General features: G+C 60.5%; 1 protein-coding gene across 1 annotated transcript in view; it reads left to right on the top strand.

The window, feature by feature from the left end:
• SORCS2 (sortilin related VPS10 domain containing receptor 2) overlaps positions 1-17,442 on the top strand; it is a 474,224-nt gene extending 456,782 nt beyond the window's left edge. Inside the window, exons 19-27 of the mRNA XM_073804818.1 lie at positions 1,910-2,096; positions 2,867-3,000; positions 4,154-4,277; positions 5,566-5,678; positions 6,662-6,787; positions 9,780-9,879; positions 10,369-10,468; positions 13,058-13,203; positions 14,984-17,442. Coding sequence (XP_073660919.1) covers positions 1,910-2,096; positions 2,867-3,000; positions 4,154-4,277; positions 5,566-5,678; positions 6,662-6,787; positions 9,780-9,879; positions 10,369-10,468; positions 13,058-13,203; positions 14,984-15,048 — 1,095 coding nt within the window. The 3' untranslated portion in view covers positions 15,049-17,442. The remainder of the gene's footprint in view (positions 1-1,909; positions 2,097-2,866; positions 3,001-4,153; positions 4,278-5,565; positions 5,679-6,661; positions 6,788-9,779; positions 9,880-10,368; positions 10,469-13,057; positions 13,204-14,983) is intronic.
• Positions 17,443-19,691: the final 2,249 nt, after the last annotated feature.

Below are 19,691 nucleotides of genomic sequence, written 5' to 3'. Positions count from 1 at the left end.
GTGAATTGGCGTTGGCTCAGCATGAAGCAGCTGAATGTTTTTGAAGCACTCAGTAATTAACACACACACACATCTGCCTGGAAACACCACGGTGTGGGGGGCGGGTGTTGCAGTGACGTCACCGTTTTTCCTTTCTAGCTCCTTCGCTTTGCCTTTTGTATTCTCTCCTTGTCCTACGTTGATACTGTATTACTTTCCTGATTATGACGAGGTGTTTCAAACAAGGAAATGTGTCAATAGTTAAACTTGCACCTGTCTTAGCTGCTTGCAGGCAGGACTCAGGGTCCCCAGGAGGGGGTGGCACCTGCCCATCAAAGCCGCAGGTCCCGCCTCAGCCGGAAGCACCCTCCTCTCCCAGGATGCAATACAGGAAACCCCTCCCTCTCGGAACAAATCGGACTTGAGACACCCAGCCCCCATGAGACTGCCCTTAAACGGAGAAAGCACCGGCCCGTGGGCCAGCCTGCAGGTTCTGGGCTCACAGAGCCTCAGTCTTCCAACCTATAAAATGGGGATAATAGAACGTACTTGTATAAGGTCCCTGAGGCCATCACAGCAGTGGCCACGAACTGGGTGGCTTGAAACAGCACACATCTCTCCTCTCACAGTTCTGGGGGCTGGAAGCCCAAAATCGAAGTGTCAGCAGGGCTGCGCTCCCTCTGGAGGGTCCTTCCTTGTCTCTGCAGCTTCTGGGGGCTCCAGGTATCCCTGGGCTGTGGCCGCATTTCCTCCTGTCTTCACATAGCTTCCCCTGTGTCTCAAATCCCCTTCCTTTTTCTTATAAAGACCCCAGTCATTGGATTTAGGTCCTGTTGTAATCCAGTGTGACCTCATCTTAACTAATTACATCTGTAACACCCTATTTCCAAATAAGGTACATTCGAGGTTTCAAGTGGACTGAATTGGAGCGGGGGCAGGGGTGGACACTATTCAACCTACTACACCATATTTGTGAAGAAAGTCAGATGAACATAATTTACTTAAAAGTATCCTATCGAGTTTTAAGGTTTGGCAGGTGTAAGATAAGAGGATTGCTAAACAGTGATGATCTTCTTCGTTCTTGATCACTAGGAAATGGTTTTCTGGGTGTTCCTGCAGCAGGGGGAGGGGTGGCAGGAACGGACGATGCGGGGTGGGGGGAGGGAGGGAGAACATGAGACTGAATATGAGAACTTCTTGCCAGAAAGTTGAAAAAGTTATTGTTCCCTTCACTCAATTTCCTCCCCACGCCTCTATGAGGAAAATACGGTTATTGGAAGGATAAGGCTTGTGGCAGGGGGTATATGGCTGATTGGACAGCTTGTGTGGGTGGGGAAACGCCTGGAAGAGGCAGCAGTGGGTGGGAGCCCCTTCCTGCACAGAGCCCGTGCATACGAGCATCACTCCTGGCACCGCATAGAGTGAGATAAAAGAAAAATGCAGGAATCGCAGCATCAGAGAGGGAAAAGTAATGTTTTCTTAACTTCCTGGGAGACTAAGGGTCTTCCTACACACACATATCTTCCTAGACATGTTACTGAAACTGTCCAGCAGTGTGCTAGGCCCCTTCCCGCCCTCCCGACTCCTGGCTGAGGCCTCGGTGGGCCTCCCTGGCCCCTATCCCCACCCCTGCACTGCCTCCCTGCCCTCGCCCGTGAGCCCTGACCCCTCTCCCTCTCTGCAGCTGCGTGATCTTTCTAATGCAAACCTGGCCCTGGCCCCTGCTTCCACCCACCTCCTACAGCTCTCAGCCCAGCCCTCCGGGCTGGGAGCCCCAAGGGCAGAACAGATCTGGTTCCCTGGGGTCCCCAGGCCACTCACTTTGAGGAAAGGAGTGAGGGAAAGAATGATTGAATGAATGAGTGAATGCCTCATCGCTGGCCCCCAGCTTTGCACCCACTCCTAAGTGGCCCTGTGGTGCTTCCTGCAGGGCGATGTCCTGACCACCAAGTACCAGGTGGACCTGGGGGACGGCTTCAAGGCCATGTACGTGAACCTCACGTTGACCGGGGAGCCCATCCGGCACCGCTATGAGAACCCTGGTGTCTACCGCGTGTCCGTCAGGGCGGAGAACATGGCAGGACATGACGAAGCCGTGCTGTTTGTCCAGGTCAACTGTAAGTCCATCGTCCCTTTGAGGCCAAGTGTCTCTCCCTGTGACAGAGACCAGGTTCTTGGGGAAGCACGGGGAGCCCAAGGGCAGGGAGGCAGGCAGGCTGGGCTCGAGTCCACACCCATGGTGGTCTGTGCAGCAGTGGGGATAGTGGTGATGGTGATGGTGATTATGATGGTAGTGGTGGTGATGGTGATGGTGATGGTGGTGGTGATGGTGGTGATGGTGGTGATGGTGGTGGTGATGGTGGTGGTGATGGCGGTGATGGTGGTGGTGATGGTGGTGATGGTGGTGGTGATGGTGGTGATGGCGGTGGTGATGGTGGTGGTGATGGTGATGATGGTGGTGATGGTGGTGATGGTGGTGATGGTGGTGGTGATGGCGGTGGTGATGGTGGTGATGGTGGTGGTGATGGTGGTGATGGTGGTGGTGATGGCAGTGGTGATGGTGGTGGTGATGGCGGTGGTGGTGGTGGTGATGGTGGTGGTGGTGATGATGGTGATGGTGATGGTGATGGTGGTGGTGATGGTGGTGGTGGTGGTGATGGTGATGATGATAGAGATGATGGTAATGATGGTGATGGTGGTGATGATAGAGGTGATGGTGGTGATGGTGGTGGTGATGGTGATGATGGTGATGGTGGTGATGATGGTGATGGTGATGGTGGTGGTGATGGTGGTGATGAGGTTGATTGTGACGGTGACTGATAGCAGCCTGTGCCATGGCCAGTGCCCTGATGCCCTCTAACCTCTAACCTTTTTCTGGCCCCTGCAGCCCCCCTGCAGGCACTCTACCTCGAAGTGGTTCCTATCATTGGCATCAACCAGGAGGTGACCCTCACAGCTGTGCTGCTGCCCTTGAACCCCAACCTCACCGTCTTCTACTGGTGGATTGGTCACAGCCTGCAGGTATGCTGGCCCCAGGCCCCTGGCAGCCCCTCCTTCCCACAGGCTCCCATCTGGGATGGAGAGTGGGGCAGGCCCCACCCTCCATACTGGGCAGGACACAGTGTGTGACACCATGGAGGTGAGGAAAGCACACACCGACTCTTCCTTCACCCTGAGCATCTGTTCGGGGTCCGGCCATGTCTGAGTGTGGTGGACGGGGGATGAATCGGGTCAGACCCTGCCTTTTCCTAGGGAAAGATGTGGAAACATAGTAGGTGACCTAAGTTAGTGTGTGACAGGTGTCACAGGAAGGAGACAGGTGATGCGTCTGAAAGTTCCAGAAGAGATCAGGCCATTTCTAGTTATAGCATGGGAGTAGTTAGGGAAGCCTTCATGGAGGAGGGGGTCCCTGGGGCTGGACCCAACCTCAGAAGCCTCACCCAGGGCTGTGGGTTGTATCCTGTGGGCAGTGGGGAGCCAAGGGCAGATGCCTGGTAGGAGAGCCTGAGGGCCTCTGCAGGTGAAGCTGCCCACCCTTAGGCCGAGGGGGGGCCTCGAGACCCAAAGGGGGATCCTTCATTTATTCAGCAAACGGCAGCCCTTCACCGCCAAGCAGAGAGCCCCAAACAATGGCTGAGGTCCCAGACCAGGAGGGGCCCTGGGCTCCAGACCGTGTTTCCCTGGCATGGGGAGGGTCGAGGAAGGGGCTCGGGCTCCGGGCTCGAATGGCGACTCAGCCCCCTGCAGCCGAGCTCTTGGGGCCGGTTGCTACACCTCCCCAAGCCTCTGTCTCCCCGTCTACAAGGTCCGAGGCAATAGTGAGGCCCAGTCGGATGTGTGTGCCCACCCCACAGGGTGCGTGCTGAGCTGGCCGCTGGGGTCCAAGGATGAAGGTCCCATAGCCCAGCTGAGCGTGGAGGGGGTGAGAAGGTGAAAGGGATCAGGGTGGAGGCCCTGCCTAGCAGCCACCATGCGCCTTTGACACCATCCACGGAGGGGGGCTCGGAGCCTCTGGAGGGAAGAGGCACTGGGAGATGGTGCCTGTGCTGGGGAGCTCAGGACCGGGCGTTTCTGGGGGGCCCTCTCCTTACCCCCCGGGGGCTCTCAGTGCAGCCCTGGCCGCACACCGGGGCCAGCTCTGCGGCCCAGCCCTGACCCCCGCTCGTGCCCGCAGCCCCTGCTGTCCCTGGAGAACTCTGTGACAACGCGGTTTGGGGACACAGGGGACGTGCGCGTGACGGTGCAGGCTGCCTGTGGGACCTCCGTGCTGCAGGACTCCAAGGTGGTCCGCGTGCTGGGTGAGTTCCCCCCCTCCCGCCCCCCGGGACAGACAGCACAGCTCCTCCTTTTCAGGAGCTCAGGGTCGGGGGCAGGCGGTGGACATGCCACCGATGTCCTGGTCATCCCAGGCAGGGCTCAGCGGGGCAGAGGGGCCTCCGTTTCCCCACCTGTAAAATAAATACCGACAACTCCTACGTCCATGGCGTTCACAGGCTCCACGTGGCACAAATGAGGACGCGGCTGAGGGGCTCGACACGGTTCCCCAGCAGCAACAGAGCTGGGATCGGGCTCCGGGTCTGCCTGCCCACCGGGTGCCTGTCCTCAGCACCCCCGTTATCTGAGGATCATCACGTGATTGTATCACTTTTGTTGAGAGTCCTGCTCTGAATCTGTGTCCCATTTATTGGCTCACTGGGGGCTCTGAGCCCCCCAGGAGACATTTACGATAGAAAATTAGTCCTAAGAATGGAAGAGACCCCCCCCCCCGGCACCATGTTGCCCTCATCACCACACTGATAAACCCCCCTTTTGCTTTAAGAACTGTCCTGTGGACAGCAGCCATCAGTTAAATATTTAGGGAACTGCCCTCAGCCATTCCTTCATTCACGAGCATGTGGGCAGCAGGCCCTGAGCCCAGAGCCTTGAAAGTCATCTCCACCTGCGCTGCATGCTCACACTTCACAAGGCACTCGTCCCTTGAGCTCTCCTCACCCCTGCAAAACCTCCTCCCATTTTACAAATCAAGAAACCAAGGCTCGGGAGGTAAGCGGAGAGATTGCCGTCCACTCTGAGACTCCTGGTGCCGAGTCTTTTTTTTTTTTACCACCTGCTGCTTGTGGCTCTAGAATAGGTTTCTGAGTTGCAGACCCTGGGAAATGTGAGAGACAGAGAAGGTGGGGGCTCTGCTCTCCAGGGACTCTTATTCTGGTGGGGGAACCAGCCCAGTCAAAGTCCATGGATCCCTGGGGGACGAGAAGTCAACGTCGTAGGGTGTGTATGTCCTTGTGAGTTGATGGGGCAAATCACACAGCAGGCTTGCCCTCCCTCCAGGGCAGCACTGCTGTCCTCGTCATTGTCACCTTTGTTGTTGTTGTTTTATTATTAAATGGCAGCCGGTGTAGTGGGCCCCGCCCGGGACAGCTGCTGGCACATACACTGGGAAGAACCTTGTTTTCTGAAAGTGGGCCGCAGGATCCACACCCAGGGCCAGCCCTGGACCATCCAGGGGGTGTGGCCACCGTCCTCAGAGGAAGCGGGGCCGGGCGCCCAGGACTGACCCACTCTCCCATCTCTGCCTCTTTCCAGATCAATTTCAGGTCATGCCTCTGCAGTTTTCCAAGGACCTGGACGCTCACAACCCCAACACCCCCGAGTGGAGGGAGGACATTGGCCTCGTGGTGTCCCGGCTCCTCTCCAAGGTGCCCCCAGCCCACCACTGGCAAAACCACCTGCCCACCTCTGGGTTGTGGGTGCCCCAGAGAAGCAGGGGCTGTGGAGCCCCCAGGAGAGGGCAGGTGGGCTGCCCTGCAGTCCTGATGCTCTGTCCTTCACATCGGCTGACAGTGGTGCTTGGAAGCCATGTAGGGTCCTCTTACCTGGCCCTGGGGGACATGCAGCCAGACTGTCACCTTGCAGAGGAGGGACAGGACTGCATCTTCCATGCACATCTAGTGAGCACCAGCTGTTTGCACAAGACACAGCTGCTGTCCTACAACAGAATCTCTTTAAAGGGATTTTCATTTACTCACCACGTTTCTCTTCTGGGCTGGACACTGGAGACAGAGAGATGAGTCAGTGTGATGGCTGCCCTCAGGGAGGTCGCAGAAAGCAAAGGCAGTGCATCAGGGTGGGCGTAGGGCACTCGAGGCCCTTGGGCCCCCAGTGGGAGAAAACCCAGCCCTCTAGAGTCAGCCAAGCCTGTCACAGACTGAGGCCCCCTGGCCATGCCTCCCTTTGGCCCATTAATAATTTGGGTAATATTGTCCTGGGTGTTGAAGGATGAATAGGAGTTTGCCAGATGAACATGCATGGAGTGGGACTTTCAGGAGACAGAGCTTTGTGGGTTGAGGGAGTTGCATGGCCAGGAGCCCTGACACTTGGAAGGACAGTAGCCAGGGAGGGGCCTGCTCACCTGGGCATGGTGGGAGGAATGAGCTGAAGGGGGCAGGCCTGGCTGAGCGGAGGCCGGGGTGGTGGCCACAGGCTGAGGGACCAGGAGCGCTGGGCTGCAGTAGGTAGAGGGCAGTGCTGTCATTTGCTGGGGCCATGACTCCAGGTGTACAGGGGTCAGGAATGGCCAAGACTCAGGCCACTCAGGGAGGGAGGGTATTCCTGGGCCCCTGGAGTGTGGCAGGGGACAGAGGAGGCCGGTGGATCAGAGTGGCCGTCTGTGTCCCCGCAGGAGACCAGCATCCCCGAGGAGCTGCTGGTGACCGTTGTAAAGCCGGGGCTGCCCACCTTGGCTGACCTGCACGTGCTTCTGCCCCCTGCCAGGCCCACGAGGAAGAGGAGCCTCACAAGTGACAAGGTATCTCCTGCGGCCACTGGGCCGGGTCCTCCCCACGCCGCCGACGGTTTGGTGGTGATTCCCGGCAAGCACGGGGACCTCAGCCTCCCGTCATCGCGTAAAGGCTTATCTCTCACCAATCACTGTCTCTCCTCCCCCCTTGTGGCTACCCCAAGGTCACACTGGAGGGGGAGTGGGGGGGACCAGGGCATTGGGCAGGACCACCCCTCAGGGGGACGCTCCACTTTCACTCCCATTTCATTGGCTAGAGCTGGTCACACCGCCCCAGCCTCACTGCGAGGGGTGAGCACCGGCCAGGGGATCCTGGGCAACAGTTTCAGAGCATCCAACTAGGACGGGGAGTCGAAAGATGAATCGGGGGGGACTTCCCTCATGGTCCAGCGGTTAAGACTTCACCTTCCAATGCAGGGGTTGGGGGTTTGATTTCTGGTCGGGGTGTTAAGATCCCACATGCCTCACGGCCAAAAAGCCAAAACATAAAACAGAAGCAACATTGTAACAAATTCAATAAAGACTTTAAAAATGGTCCGCATCAAAAAAGGAAAAAGATGAATGAGAAGAACTTCACGCCGTCTAGGGGGGCTGTAATTCCGTACCAAGCAGACAGCAATGAGTGTGGACGAGGAGACAGAGAAACTGACCCCTCATTCACTGCGGGGGGGAGTGGAAAATGGTGCAGCCACCGCGGAAACAGTCTGGTGGTTCTTTAAACAGTTAAACACGGAGTTACCGAATGAGGCAGCGGCCCCACCCCCGGGCGTGTGCCACAGAGAACTGAAAATGTATGTCCACACACACACGTGTGTGCCTGGATGTTCACAGCCCCGAAGTGGAAACAACCCAAATGTCCACCCACAGAGGAGTGGATGAGCAGAAGGTGGGCCATCCACACAGTGGAATATTATCCAGCCATCGAAAGGGGTGAGATTCTGATCCAGGCTGCAACTTGGATGAACACTGGAGACATGATGTAAAGTGAAAGAAGATGGTCACGGAAAGCCACAGACTGTGTGATTCCACTTATACGAAATGTCCAGGATAGGTGAATCCACAGAGACAGAGCGTTGCTGGGGGCGGGGGGTGGGGGCGGGGGGCTGGGGGCGGGGGGCTGGGGGCTGGGGGCGGGGGGTGGGGGCGGGGGGCTGGGGGCTGGGGGCGGGGGCGGGGGGCGGGGGGCTGGGGGCGGGGGCGGGGGGCGGGGGCGGGGGGCTGGGGGCTGGGGGCTGGGGGCGGGGGCGGGGGCGGGGGCGGGGGGCTGGGGGCGGGGCAGTGACTGCTCACGGTTTTAGGCGTTTCCTTTGGGAGGAAGAAGATGTTCTGGAATTAGATAGTGGTGGTGGGCGTGACTGTGAATATGCTAAAACAACACTGAATGGTACACTTGAAGAAAGTGAATGGCATCTCAAGAAAAGATGAGTCAGAACCGCAGCCGAGCTCTGAGCTAATCGAGAAGACAGGTGCTCCCGCAGATGGTCTGGGAAGAGCGACCTGCACGGAGGCACGGAGAGAGCAAGACCAGCAGGACCACTGTGGGCGGGTGGCAGCGTCCCATTTCACAGACGAGGGAAGTGAGGCTCAGTGAGGGCCCCGCCAGGAAGCACAGCGCGGGCGAGGAGCCCCACTGTCACTCTGGCTGCCAAACTGCTCGAGCCACTCCCGGGCGGCCTCCTGGTGGACCTGTGCCTGTACCAGCCTGACCCACAGCCCGTCCCAAAGGGCGTCCGCGTCCGCACCTGGGGGCTCCCGGCCAAGCCCCCAGCCCCCGCTGATGCGGTGTCTCTGGAGGTGGGTCAGTGGCGGGTTGAGAGGCATCGACCCACTTCTCAGACGAGGAGCTGAGGGCAGAGGGGAAGGCTGCGGGGGTCCCGGGTGCCAGCACGGGGCTCGGGGGCTGCACCCACCCGGGGCGCTTCCGAGTGAGGGCTGGAAGGGAAGGAGGTGAGAGACCGGGGAACCCCACCCCCATCGTCCTGAGCGCTCAGAGTCTGCCACGTGCCCGAAGTCAGCGAGCAAACTTAGCCGCGCGCCACGGCCACGGACAGCAGCCTTGCCTTTCTGCGTGCGGAGCATGGGGCCCAGGGCGCCACCCCCATGCTCCTACGATTCCTCACGTTGACCTGAGAACGGAAAGGTGCAGCGACCCCTCCAGGCCATGAGGTCAAGGGGCAGAACCAGGTGTCTTCCCGGACCCTTCAGGTCTGGGGCTGTTGGCCTGTCGTTTACACAGTTCCCGACTCAGGACCCTCGTTCCGTGAGCAGGGAACGGGCCTCGTGGAGTCCCGGGTGCTGAAACGCCGCTCAGGGAAGCAGCCAGCAGAGTCCCCAGGGTATATCCCCCCAAGGCCCAGGGAGCAGAGCCACGGGGACCCCATCCCTGAGAGGGACCCCTCCCCCAACACATCTGCACCCACCTGTGCAGAGGGTGACACCTGACACCCACGTGGGCTGAGTGGTTCCCTTCTGAACACCAGGAAAACTCCCCACTCCTGAACTGCCAAACCAGCTGGGCGCCCCAGAGGCCAGCTGCCTCCTCCCCCCCACCATGATCCAGCAACAGCACCTCCTGGGATTTCTCTGCCTCAGGTGTGGGCTCACTCGCCTGCCTGGGTCACCTCTCCTGTCCCTGTCTTGTCTTCTTCCTGGTCTTCCACGTCCAAGAAGCCTCCCCTGATTACTTCTGGGGTTGGGGGCCTCCTGGAGCATCCCTGGGTCTCCCCAACTTTACCACACTCCATGGTCCTGACTAAAACTAGAGCTCTGTGAGGGCAGGGCCACCTTTGGGTCACCTTGTGTCCCACTGTAGGTTCTTGGTGAGAGTTCATTGGTGGCTAGTATTCCCGTTTTACAGAGGAGGCGACTGAGGCCTGGAGAGGCTGAGTGGCCCTCCCCCAGCCCCATGGCTCTGGAGGGTCCGGGCGGACATCTGCCCGGCTCTCCCGCTTCCTCTGCTGGGTCCCCGAGGGCCCCCTCACTCCCCGCTGTCTTATTGCAGAGGCTCGTGGCCATCCAGCAGGTGCTGAACGCACAGAAGATCAGCTTCCTCCTGCGTGGTGGCGTCCGGGTGCTGGTGGCCATGAGGGACGTGGACACAGGTGAGAGGCCTGGCCGGAGCTCACCTCTGTAGGGTGGGGTGGGCGTGTGTCCAGGCCCCTCAGACGACACCCATTACTGTGGACGCTGGGGGCAGAGGGACCCCCCCTGCCGCCCGCACACACGCTCCTCCTGGACGGGTGGCTGCCTCCCTTGAAAACCCCATCACGCCAAGGGCCCCGCGGTGCTCTCCGCGGACACAGCACCGAGCTCTTGCTTTAACTTACGTCCCTTAGAGTCTCAGGTGGCTCTGTCCCCGCCCCCCACCGTGGCCTGTCCTCCCCACTTTGGGCAACGATCTCCGCAGGAGCTGAGGAGCTGCGTCCTGCTCTGTGCAGCCATGCGTCCACGCCAGCATCAGTGCGGACGGAGGAGTTCTGTCCACTTTCCAGGAGGAAGGACCGGGGCCGGGATTTACTCAGGGGGGGTCCTGGGTGCCAGGAGGCCGGCCGGTGCCCACGCGGACCGCTCACAGGCTGCTTTGCTCACAGATTCTCCAAGCCTGGGAGGAGGTGGCGGCTACTGGGCAGTGGCAGTCGTCCTCATAGGGCTGTTCGCGGTGGGAGCTTTCATCCTCTACAAGTTCAAAAGGCAAGGTCACCCGGCCTCCCTGGGCTAACTGGGCGTGAGGGCGGGGCCTGGTGGGGGGGCGCAGCTTCCCAGCAGGGCCTTGGAGGGTTGTGGCTGTGCCTGGGACGGGCCCTGGGGTGGGGAGGGGCCTTGTCTGGACCCACAGCCTGGATCTGAGTCACCTTGATCCCAGAGGGAGACAGCAGACCGCTCACAGCCCAAGGAGCCTCTTCCACCCCCATCCTCCTCTCTGCTCCACCCACCCATTTTACAGATGAGGAAACCCGGGCTCAGAGAGGTTAAGTGATCTTCCCAGGGCCACACAGCTGAGGAGTGGGGCTCTGACCCCAGGCTGTGCCCAGTCCCCACGCTTCCCCCAGCACCCATCCACCCCTTCCCTCCGCAAGCATGATCCGGAGCTGTCATGTGCCAGGCACTCCACTGGGAGGCGGCTCCAGCCTCCAGATGGAGCGGCTGCACGGGACACCCAGGGCCGGAGCGGGGGGCGGCTGACACCCAGGGTGGGAGCGGGCGGGGGCTTGAGCCGAGGCTGGGTGGGTGGCAAGCGCACCGTGCGGTCATTGGGAGGGGGTGTGGTGCCTCTCTCCCCCTCTGACCTGAGTCCTCAGCTGTGAAATGGGCTTAATAACCCTCGGTGCTGGGATTACTCATGGGCCCCCTCGAGGGCCCGGGAATGAGCAAAACGACCAGAAAGTGTCACCAGACTCATTTCCTGCAACACGCAGCTGCCAGGTCTGAGCCTGTTGTTTCTCCCTGTCTTGCTGGTCTGGCTCCAGTGGCCTTGGGGTCTCCCTGGTTGGGGTCGCCCTTGGGAACAGTCCAGAGACGGAGCTGACCCTCCCCTCGCTCCTCTGAGGCCAAGGGTCCTTCCTCCCCCGAGCCCTGGACACTTCTGGGTCTCTGTCCTCCAGCACCGTTCACACTGGGTGGCAGCCCCCCAACCTGCAGGACAGCCCAGATGGCAGCATGGCTGAGTCAGCCTCGAAGACTGGGCCACCATCCTGCCCTGCTGCTGACCAGCTCTGTGGTCCTGGCCAGTCTCTTCCCCTCCCTGAGCCTCAGTTTCCTCATCTGTAAAAGGAGACTAAGCAGGAGGAGGATAGGACAAGGGAAGAAGAAAAGGGGGAGAAGGTGGGGAAGAGGGGCAGGGGGCAGGGAGGGGCAGATGGGGAGGGGAGGGGGGTGGGCAGGAGCAGACGCAGGCCCCCAGCTCCTGCAGACCTCCTGTGCCCGTCTCCCTTGTTGCCATAACGCCGTGTTTAATTGGGACCTTGTGAAAACCGCCCAGCTCAGGCCTGGCTGAGGCAGGCCATGGGGTGTGAGTCCTGAGAGGCTGAACGAGAAAACGATTCAGACGCTGCCTCCCAAGTCAGAGCCGAGTTGGAGGCAATGGCTGGAGTCGGGACCTGCCCCCACCCCTTTCTCTTTCCCCTTGGACCACAGGTTGCGTGCACCCATTTGGGCTTCTCTCAGGGCACTTGAGAATTGCAGGGTGGCAGGATTGCCTGGGGGTGGGCGGAAGGCAGGCCTGGCAGGTCAGGAGTGAAAGGGGCAGAATTCCGTTCTCTTTCGATTGCCTTCTTCAGACCCCCTGAAGGCCAGATTGCAGTTTCCACAAATTGCTCCAGATTTATCACACACAGTGTAAATGGCCCAGAAGGAACCTACTACCTTGTCCCAAGAGGATGGGGAGGGAGGAGCAAGGGGAGGACCTTGCAGCTGCAGAGAGAAATGCCCCATTTGTCCAGAGGCTTTAAGCTCTGTGGAGCTCAGGGAGCTGGGCTCTCCTGACTGACGCAGCAGTCAGCGTGGGCTGGGCCCGGCTGCGTAACAAACAGCCCCTAAGTCTCAGAGGCTCACAGCCATCGAGTGCTGCAGTCCACTGGGTCTGGCCACATGGCCCAACCCACCCTGGGCCCTGAATGTGCATCCTGCCATCTCAATATTTCCAGAGAACTGCCAGTGTTGGTGAGTGGCTCTGAGGAAGCCCACTCTCCCGCTGAGTCTAGTTCCCTCTTCTGTAAATTGGGACCATGGGCTCTTTTGGGGTTTTGCTCCAACTAACTGGGGTGTTGAACATGAAGGAGCGTGGTCCAGGGGCCCCGAGCCCAGTCCCAGCTGAGGCAAAGGGGGCTGTGCCCTTGCTCTCCTCTCCCTCTGCCCTGGAGGGTATGGGAACCTGAGGACGGTGCAGCCAGCCCCAGAACCCCGGGCAGGGCTCAGCAAGCGCCTCTCAGAGCCAGTCAACATCACGTGCCGTGTGGGAACGCATGCCAATCCAACCAGAGCCCTGAGGTGCAAGGTGACGGGGACCTGAAAGAAAATAAAACAGCCTCTCCCTGCAGCATGCCGAGGGGAGACGGATGGACAGCGAGCACCCCGTGTGCGGGGGCAGAGGGAAACCCAGGGCTGCCGGAGCTCACGGGACGGAGGGCTTCCTGGAGGAGGTGGCTTGGAGCAGAGACAGGGCAGGAGGCAGGCCCAGGAGCGATGTCAGCACCACACAGAGGGATGGCCCAGGGCTCTGCTGGGGGCTTCTGGGGACAGGCATCCTGGGCAGAGCCCTGAGTCCCCACCTCCGTCCCGCAGGAAACGCCCCGGCAGGACCGTGTACGCCCAGATGCACAATGAGAAGGAACAGGAAATGACGAGCCCCGTAAGCCACAGCCAGGACGTGCAGAGCGCCATCCAGGCCGAGGAGTTCATAGATGACGAGCTCCACTCACAGACTCTAGGTAATGCCCGCCCCGAAAGCTCCTCCCCTTCCCTCGCCACCTGCCCGCCCCCGCTGGCTCTCCCGACCCGTAACAGCCGCTCTCTGCACCCCCTACACGGCGACCGCCCCACCCCTAGGTTGCAGCCAGGAGGACGCTCCAGAAACGTGTCCCCGTCGTGGGTTGTGTTGTCACCGCCCCTTTATCCCTCCCCACCCCGTACCCACTGTGTCCCTGGAGCTGTGGGAGGTGGAATGGCTGTCCTCACCTTTTAAATGATTGGAGGTGAGGCTCAGAGAGGTGACGTTGCTCACCCAGGCAGCACAGCAGACAAGCGGCCGGCCTGGGACCCAGACGCGGGCCTGCCGGACCCCAAAGCCCACGTCCCTCTTTTCTCCCTGGAGTGGTCGGGAGCTGACCACTCCTGTCCTCCACAGCTCCCCGACCTCGCAGCCCCACCGTCGTCTCCCACAGCCGCCGGCCCCGCCAGGTTTCTCTCAGGGCTGTGGTCCTCAGCCTCCGGGACGGTGACTACAGCCCCGATTTCCCGGGCGCTTACTCCTCAGCAGGCCCACTGCTTCCCGGCACAGTCTCGCAGCCAGCCTGGGAGGCAGGCCCTGGCCGTGCGTCCATTTGACAGATGGGACAGCTGAGGTTCACAGTAGCCACTCGGTCTCCCAAGTCACTTAGCCGAGAAGACGCGCAGCCGATTCTGTGCCCCTCCCCCACGCTGCAGCCCAGGCTCGGGGCCAGCTCCCCCGTGCGCCCCAAGACCCCCCAGCCCAGGCCAGCAGCGGCTGGAGAGCGTCGGGGCCCCACGCGGCCTCCCGGGTGGTCACCCCCATCTTCATCAGGCGGTGTCGCACCCCACGTGAAAGGTGGTGGCAGAGGCTCCCGGTGGACCCGGGCTTCCCAAGCTTGGACAGAGGGGTGGGCATCCCAGGGAGATGAGAGAGCGGCCCTCCTGCCTCCGCAGCTCTTTGCCGTCAAGCCCCGAAGAGCAATGATAGCGTAATAATAAGGGATTCTTTCAATGGAGCACTTAGTGCGTGCCAGGCCCTGCCCAAATCCTCAGGGGCGGTCCCTTCCGGACCCCCCACCATCCTTTAGGGGAGGCCATATTATCGTCCCCAAGTTACAGATGACAAAACCGAGGCCGTGAGGTGACACGCCTTCATGAGGTCTCCCCCGGCACGCGGGGCTCACCACCCCATGCGCCCCCGCGGCCCCACTGCAAGCTCTGGGCCGCTTCCTCCCCACGTGCCCGGGCGTCTGGGGGGCTCTGGGCAGCCCGTGCCGGCTCCTTCCACCGGCCACGCCTACGGCCCCCAGGCTCAGAACACAGCCCCGCCCAGGACCCCGGCAGACCCCTGCCCTTCTGACCGTCACTGTGCCCTTCTCCCTCTGGCTGCCTCCTGGGGCCTTGCCTCGCCGCCCTGCAGTGCCCCTGCCCGGGGAGCACAGAGCCCCTCCTACCTCCCCCTGCCGCCGACGCCAGGCCGGCCACTGCAGGGCAGTGAGTATGGTGGCTGCTGGCGGGCATGGCCTCACCCCCGGAGGCCCCCTGGGTCCACTGCTTGTGCCGGCACCAGGAGAGCCCACCCTCAGTCACCCCTCCTCCCAGGAAACCTAGAGACGCCCACCCCTCCGCGCCCGCGTCCAGGCACGACCCACAGGGCTGCAGCAAGCGCGGGACGCCCCGCACGCCGGTTGAGGCCACACCGTGTCCCGCACGGCCCTCCGTCCTCTCTCTGCCCCTCGGCCGGGCGTGTGCTCACACCCGGCATCTCTGTGCCTCCAGGGAATCACTCCGGCGTGGTCCTGAGCGTCAACTCCCGAGAGATGCACAGCTACCTGGTGGGCTGATGCCGCTGGAGGCCGCGCCCAGAGCTCTATCCTCTCCGCCGCTTCATCCCCCGTGGAGGGCACAGGACCACACGTGCCACCGGCACGGGGCTGGGACCGGCGTCCCCTCAGAGACCTCGGAAAAGCCTCCTTCTCCAGCTGTGTCCATGCAAGACGACAGATGCACCTCTGTCCAGCTCAAGCCCGCCCAGCCCACGGCCGCCCAGGAAACCCGCCAGCTCCTGCCTCCCCGGACACCAGGCCCACGTGCTGCCCGCTGCGCCGCCCGCCCTCCCAGACTCTGGGCACTTCTCTGGACCTCACACGGCCGCCCTGGCTGCCCACGGCTGGTCACCGCAGCTGGGCCTGACTTCTCGTGGCCGAGGCTGGTCCCCCAGAGGCTGGGAGAGGCCGGGCTCTCAGCACCGCAGACCCGCCCCATCACCTGTGCCGCGGGCTCCCGTCCCAGCAGAGGGACAGCGGGGCCCTGCTTCCTTCCTCATAACCTCCAGGAAGGCAGCTCCCACCGCAGGGCCGTCCCTCTGCAGGGGTGTCCACCGCCCCGCCGGAATCCAGAAAGCCAGTGGTAGGCCCCCCAGCACCGCCTTCCACACCTGCCGCTGTCCTTCCTCTTTTTAAACTGCAGATAATGTAAATACCTCTCTAGGTAGCTGATTGCGTTTGGTGGGGGGAGGGGGGGTGTTCAACTTCCTATTTTTATTGCCAGGCAGTAGCCCCATTCTCGGGAACCCCTTTCCCAGAATGCCCAGGGATGCTCCTCTGCCCCTTCTGGCAGCCTTCTCTCCTGGGGCCCACAAGGCAAAGGCTCTCCCTGGCTTCCCCCCCCAGCTCGCCCCAGCCCCACACAGGGTCCTAGGGATCCAGCGCCTGCACTTCTGAAGGAAGCCAGCAGGCGGCGCCCTCGCACGGGGGTTCCCGCCTGCGGGATCCCGTCTTAGTGGCCGCGGTGGGAACGGCCTCTAGATGCCCAGAGTGTTCTGTGCTTCCGCATAGCTTGAGGGACACACTTAGGAACCGGGAACCAGGCGGGGTTTCGAATGGCAGAGCCCGAAGGGCGCCAGGTAGCGCGCTCCTCGTTTTGAAGATGGAGAAACTGAGGCCCAGAGAGGGAGTGATTGTCCCAAGGTCACACAGCAAGACGGCAGCAGAGGTGCCCAGGAGCCAGCCCCCTGCTCCCCGTGCAGTGTGATTCCACTCGCTCACAGATGCCTAGAATCAGGGACACGAGGGATATATGGGGGCAGATTTTCACCTTTTGCCTTGAAACTGGAAATCAGTATCCCCTCCCCGTCCTCTCCCTCCTCCCCCTACCCACCCTGCAGGCTGGGCTCTCAGGTGGCCGGGGCCTTCCCCTCAGAGGCGGGGACACCACAGCCCAGGCTAGGAACTCGCTGGCCGTGGGAAGTCCGGAATGAAGCCCGGGGGGCATTAGCCCACTTGCCCAGAAAAGAAACATGGCCTGCGGGAGGGAGACCAGGGATGCATCCTCACACCCAGAAGACGTGGGAGGCCCTGAATCCTTGTGGAGTGGGGGACCCCTGGAGTCCAGCTCCTTGTGTCACACACGGGGACTCAGACCACCCGAAACCAGCTCAGAAGGGGTCACTGCAGGTCACGGGGCAGGCGACAGAGGCGTCCCTCTCCCCACCCTGCTGGCCCACCGCCTGGAGCTCCTGGCCCAGCCCCGCAGAGCTCGTCCTGCAAGCCGTCCTCAAGACCCTCCTCGGGGAAGGGCTGGGGCAGCGGACCCCAGACTGGAGCTGGGGGGCTGTGTGGGAGAGGCTGGGCTCTCCGCAGCCTGCCCGAGGTCGCCAAAGATGGCTTAGGAACCCTGTGTCTTGCTGTCCACCCGCACCCGGCCCGTCCTGTGAGTGTCAGAACCAGGGTCAGACATGTGTCAGCACTGTCCAGGTCCAAGGTCAAGGTCAGCACGGACACAGCCCCCAGCTCAGCAGTGCCTGTGGGCGATGAGCCCTTTGCCCTTCCTTGACCCTCAGCTTCATTCTCTCTGTCGGGGTAGGGTTTTCGCTTTTGCTATTTGTGTTTTTCATGTATTTTATGTCATTATTCATTTCTATTAAGAGCATTTTGGGTGTGTGGACCCAAGAACCTGGGAATAAGTCGGCACCTATATCCTGATACTTTCCTATTCCCATAATCGTGTCAATCAACACATAGGTCTATGGATTTATCTGGTTCTACGTTTGAGGTTCTGTGTATCTGATGTACAGGTACACACGCCGGCACCTGGGAATAACGGGCTGGGCTTGGGCAGCTAACGTTTCATTCAACCGGGTTGAACCCATACTTCGTATATGCACATAACAGAGATGCGATCGAGTCTTTCTTATTTTTCCTTTTTAAAAAACAATAAATCATTTGTGATGCTTTCAACAAAGATTAAATGAATACGGTCAGCGTTTGCCTTATTATGAAGCGATTCGTCAACATTCCCTAAACACTCACCCAGGGCCCTAGAACTTCGGTGTCAGGGACACTGGGAGAGGCCGGGAGGAATTCCCGCACTTTGGGGGGCAGGTGCCTTGGCACTGACCGTCTCCATCAAGGGATCGGGACGTGCCACCCCCAAAGCAGTGATGTCACCACATCCTCACACCCGTGTCACCTCACTTCTCCCCTGATGGCCGGCTGAGGGGCCCTGGAGCACAGCCCGTTTGCCAGGTGAGGCGCAGAGGCCAGGGGTTGAGAGCCTGGCAGGGGCACCCCAGCCGGACGGAAGCCCCTTGTCCCTGAAATGCCGTCCGCTTGTCTTTGAGGAGACAGAGGAGTCAGGAGCAGATAGGGGAAGGCTGGACGTGGGCAGCTCACCACCCCCGTGCACACGCACACTCACACTCACACACTTAGACTCACACAAATACAGATACCCCCCTCCTTCTCTGGATCATAATATGTGGGGTTCAGTATCAACATCCTCAGAAACTCCCTGCCAGATCTCACGCCCCTCCAAACCGATGCCAGGCCCTGGGCCGGGGCCGTGAGCGCCCGAGACGAAGGCCCTGGGCCTGAAGGAGGCCCCGGGCCGGCGGGGAAGCTGACGATGACCACAGGATCCAACAGGGAGGTGAGGGCCAGGGGCAGTGACCCCACCCAGCCCTTCCATCGGAGGCCATGTTTGAGTGGGGCCAGCAGGACGAGAAGGAGGGGGTGCTGTGCTGAGGCCAGGGTGCGGTGTGTACGTGCGTGTGTCCATGCGTGTGTGTGACGTGTGGTGTGTATCTGTGTGGTGTGTGTGTCTATGCATGTACCTGTGATGTGTGTGTGTGGTGTGTGTGTGTATGTGGTGTGTGGTATGTGTGTGTCTGCGTGTGTGTGATGTGTGGTGTGTGTGTCTAGGTGTGTGTGTGTGTCTAGGCATGTGTGTGTGTCTAAGGGTGTGTGTGTGTGTCTAGGTGTGTGTGGTCTGTTGTGTCTAGGTGTGTGTGTGTCTAGGTGTGGTATGTATGTGTGTCTAGGTGTGTGTGTGTGTCTAGGCGTGTGTGTGGTGTGTGTGCATCTAGGGGTGTGTGTGTGTGTCTAGGGGTGTGCGTGTGTCTAGGCTTGTGTGTGGTGTATGGGGTGTGTGTGCATCTAGGGGTGTGTGTGTCTAGGTGTGTGTGGTGTGTTTGTGTCTAGGTGTGTGTGTGTCTAGGTGTGTGTGTGGTATGTATGTGTGTCTAGGTGTGTGTGTGTGTCTAGGCGTGTGTGTGGTGTGTGTGCATCTAGGGGTGTGTGTGTGCATCTAGGGGTGTGTGTGTCTAGGGGTGTGCGTGTGTCTAGGTGTGTCTAGGGTGTGTGTGTGTGTCTAGGGGGTGTGTGTGTGTCTAGGTGTGTGTGTGGTGTGTGTGCATCTAGGGGTGTGTGTGTGTGGTGTGTGTGTGCATCTAGGGGTGTGTGCGTGTGTGTCTAGGGGGGAGGTGTGTGTCTAGGGGTGTGCGTGTGTCTAGGTGTGTGTGTCTAGGGTGTGTGTGTGTGTCTAGGGTGTGTGTGTGTGTCTAGGCGTGTGTGTGCATCTAGGGGTGTGTGTGTGTGTGTCTAGGGGTGTGCGTGTGTCTAGGCGTGTGTGTGGTGTGTGTGGTGTGTGTGCATCTAGGGGTATGTGTGTGTGTCTAGGGATGTGTGTGTGTCTAGGCGTGTGTGTGGTGTGTGTGCATCTAGGGGTGTGTCTAGGGGTGTGCGTGTGTCTAGGCGTGTGTGTGGTGTGTGTGCATCTAGGGGTGTGTGTGTGTGGTGTGTGTGTGCATCTAGGGGTGTGTGCGTGTGTGTCTGGGGGGAGGTGTGTGTCTAGGCGTGTGTGTGTCTGTGTGGTGTGCATCTAGGGGTGTGTGCGTGTGTGTCTGGGGGGAGGTGTGTGTCTAGGTGTGTGTGTGGTATGTATGTGTGTCTGGGTGTGTGTGTCTGTGTGGTGTGCATGGAGAGACAGAGACAGAACCCGGGAGCTGGCGCCCACGGTGTGTCTGCAGAGCTTCAGAAACTGGCCATGTCCTCTCCTGTCGGGCGCTGGGGGGCGGGGAGAATTCCTTCCTCCTCTGGTGGACGATCTTGATTCCCACTTCCGTGCGTGGTGTCTCTGTCGGGGGCCTTCCTCCTGGCAGAGGCTGGTGGGTGTGATAAGATGTTTGCTGTTCCCATGTCGATCCATC

The sequence above is a fragment of the Tursiops truncatus genome, chromosome 5 (assembly GCF_011762595.2).
Source record: "Tursiops truncatus isolate mTurTru1 chromosome 5, mTurTru1.mat.Y, whole genome shotgun sequence".
NCBI classification, from domain to species: Eukaryota; Metazoa; Chordata; class Mammalia; order Artiodactyla; family Delphinidae; genus Tursiops; species Tursiops truncatus.
Note: the sequence above shows the minus strand (reverse complement) of the source record. Positions and strands in the feature narration are given on the sequence as shown.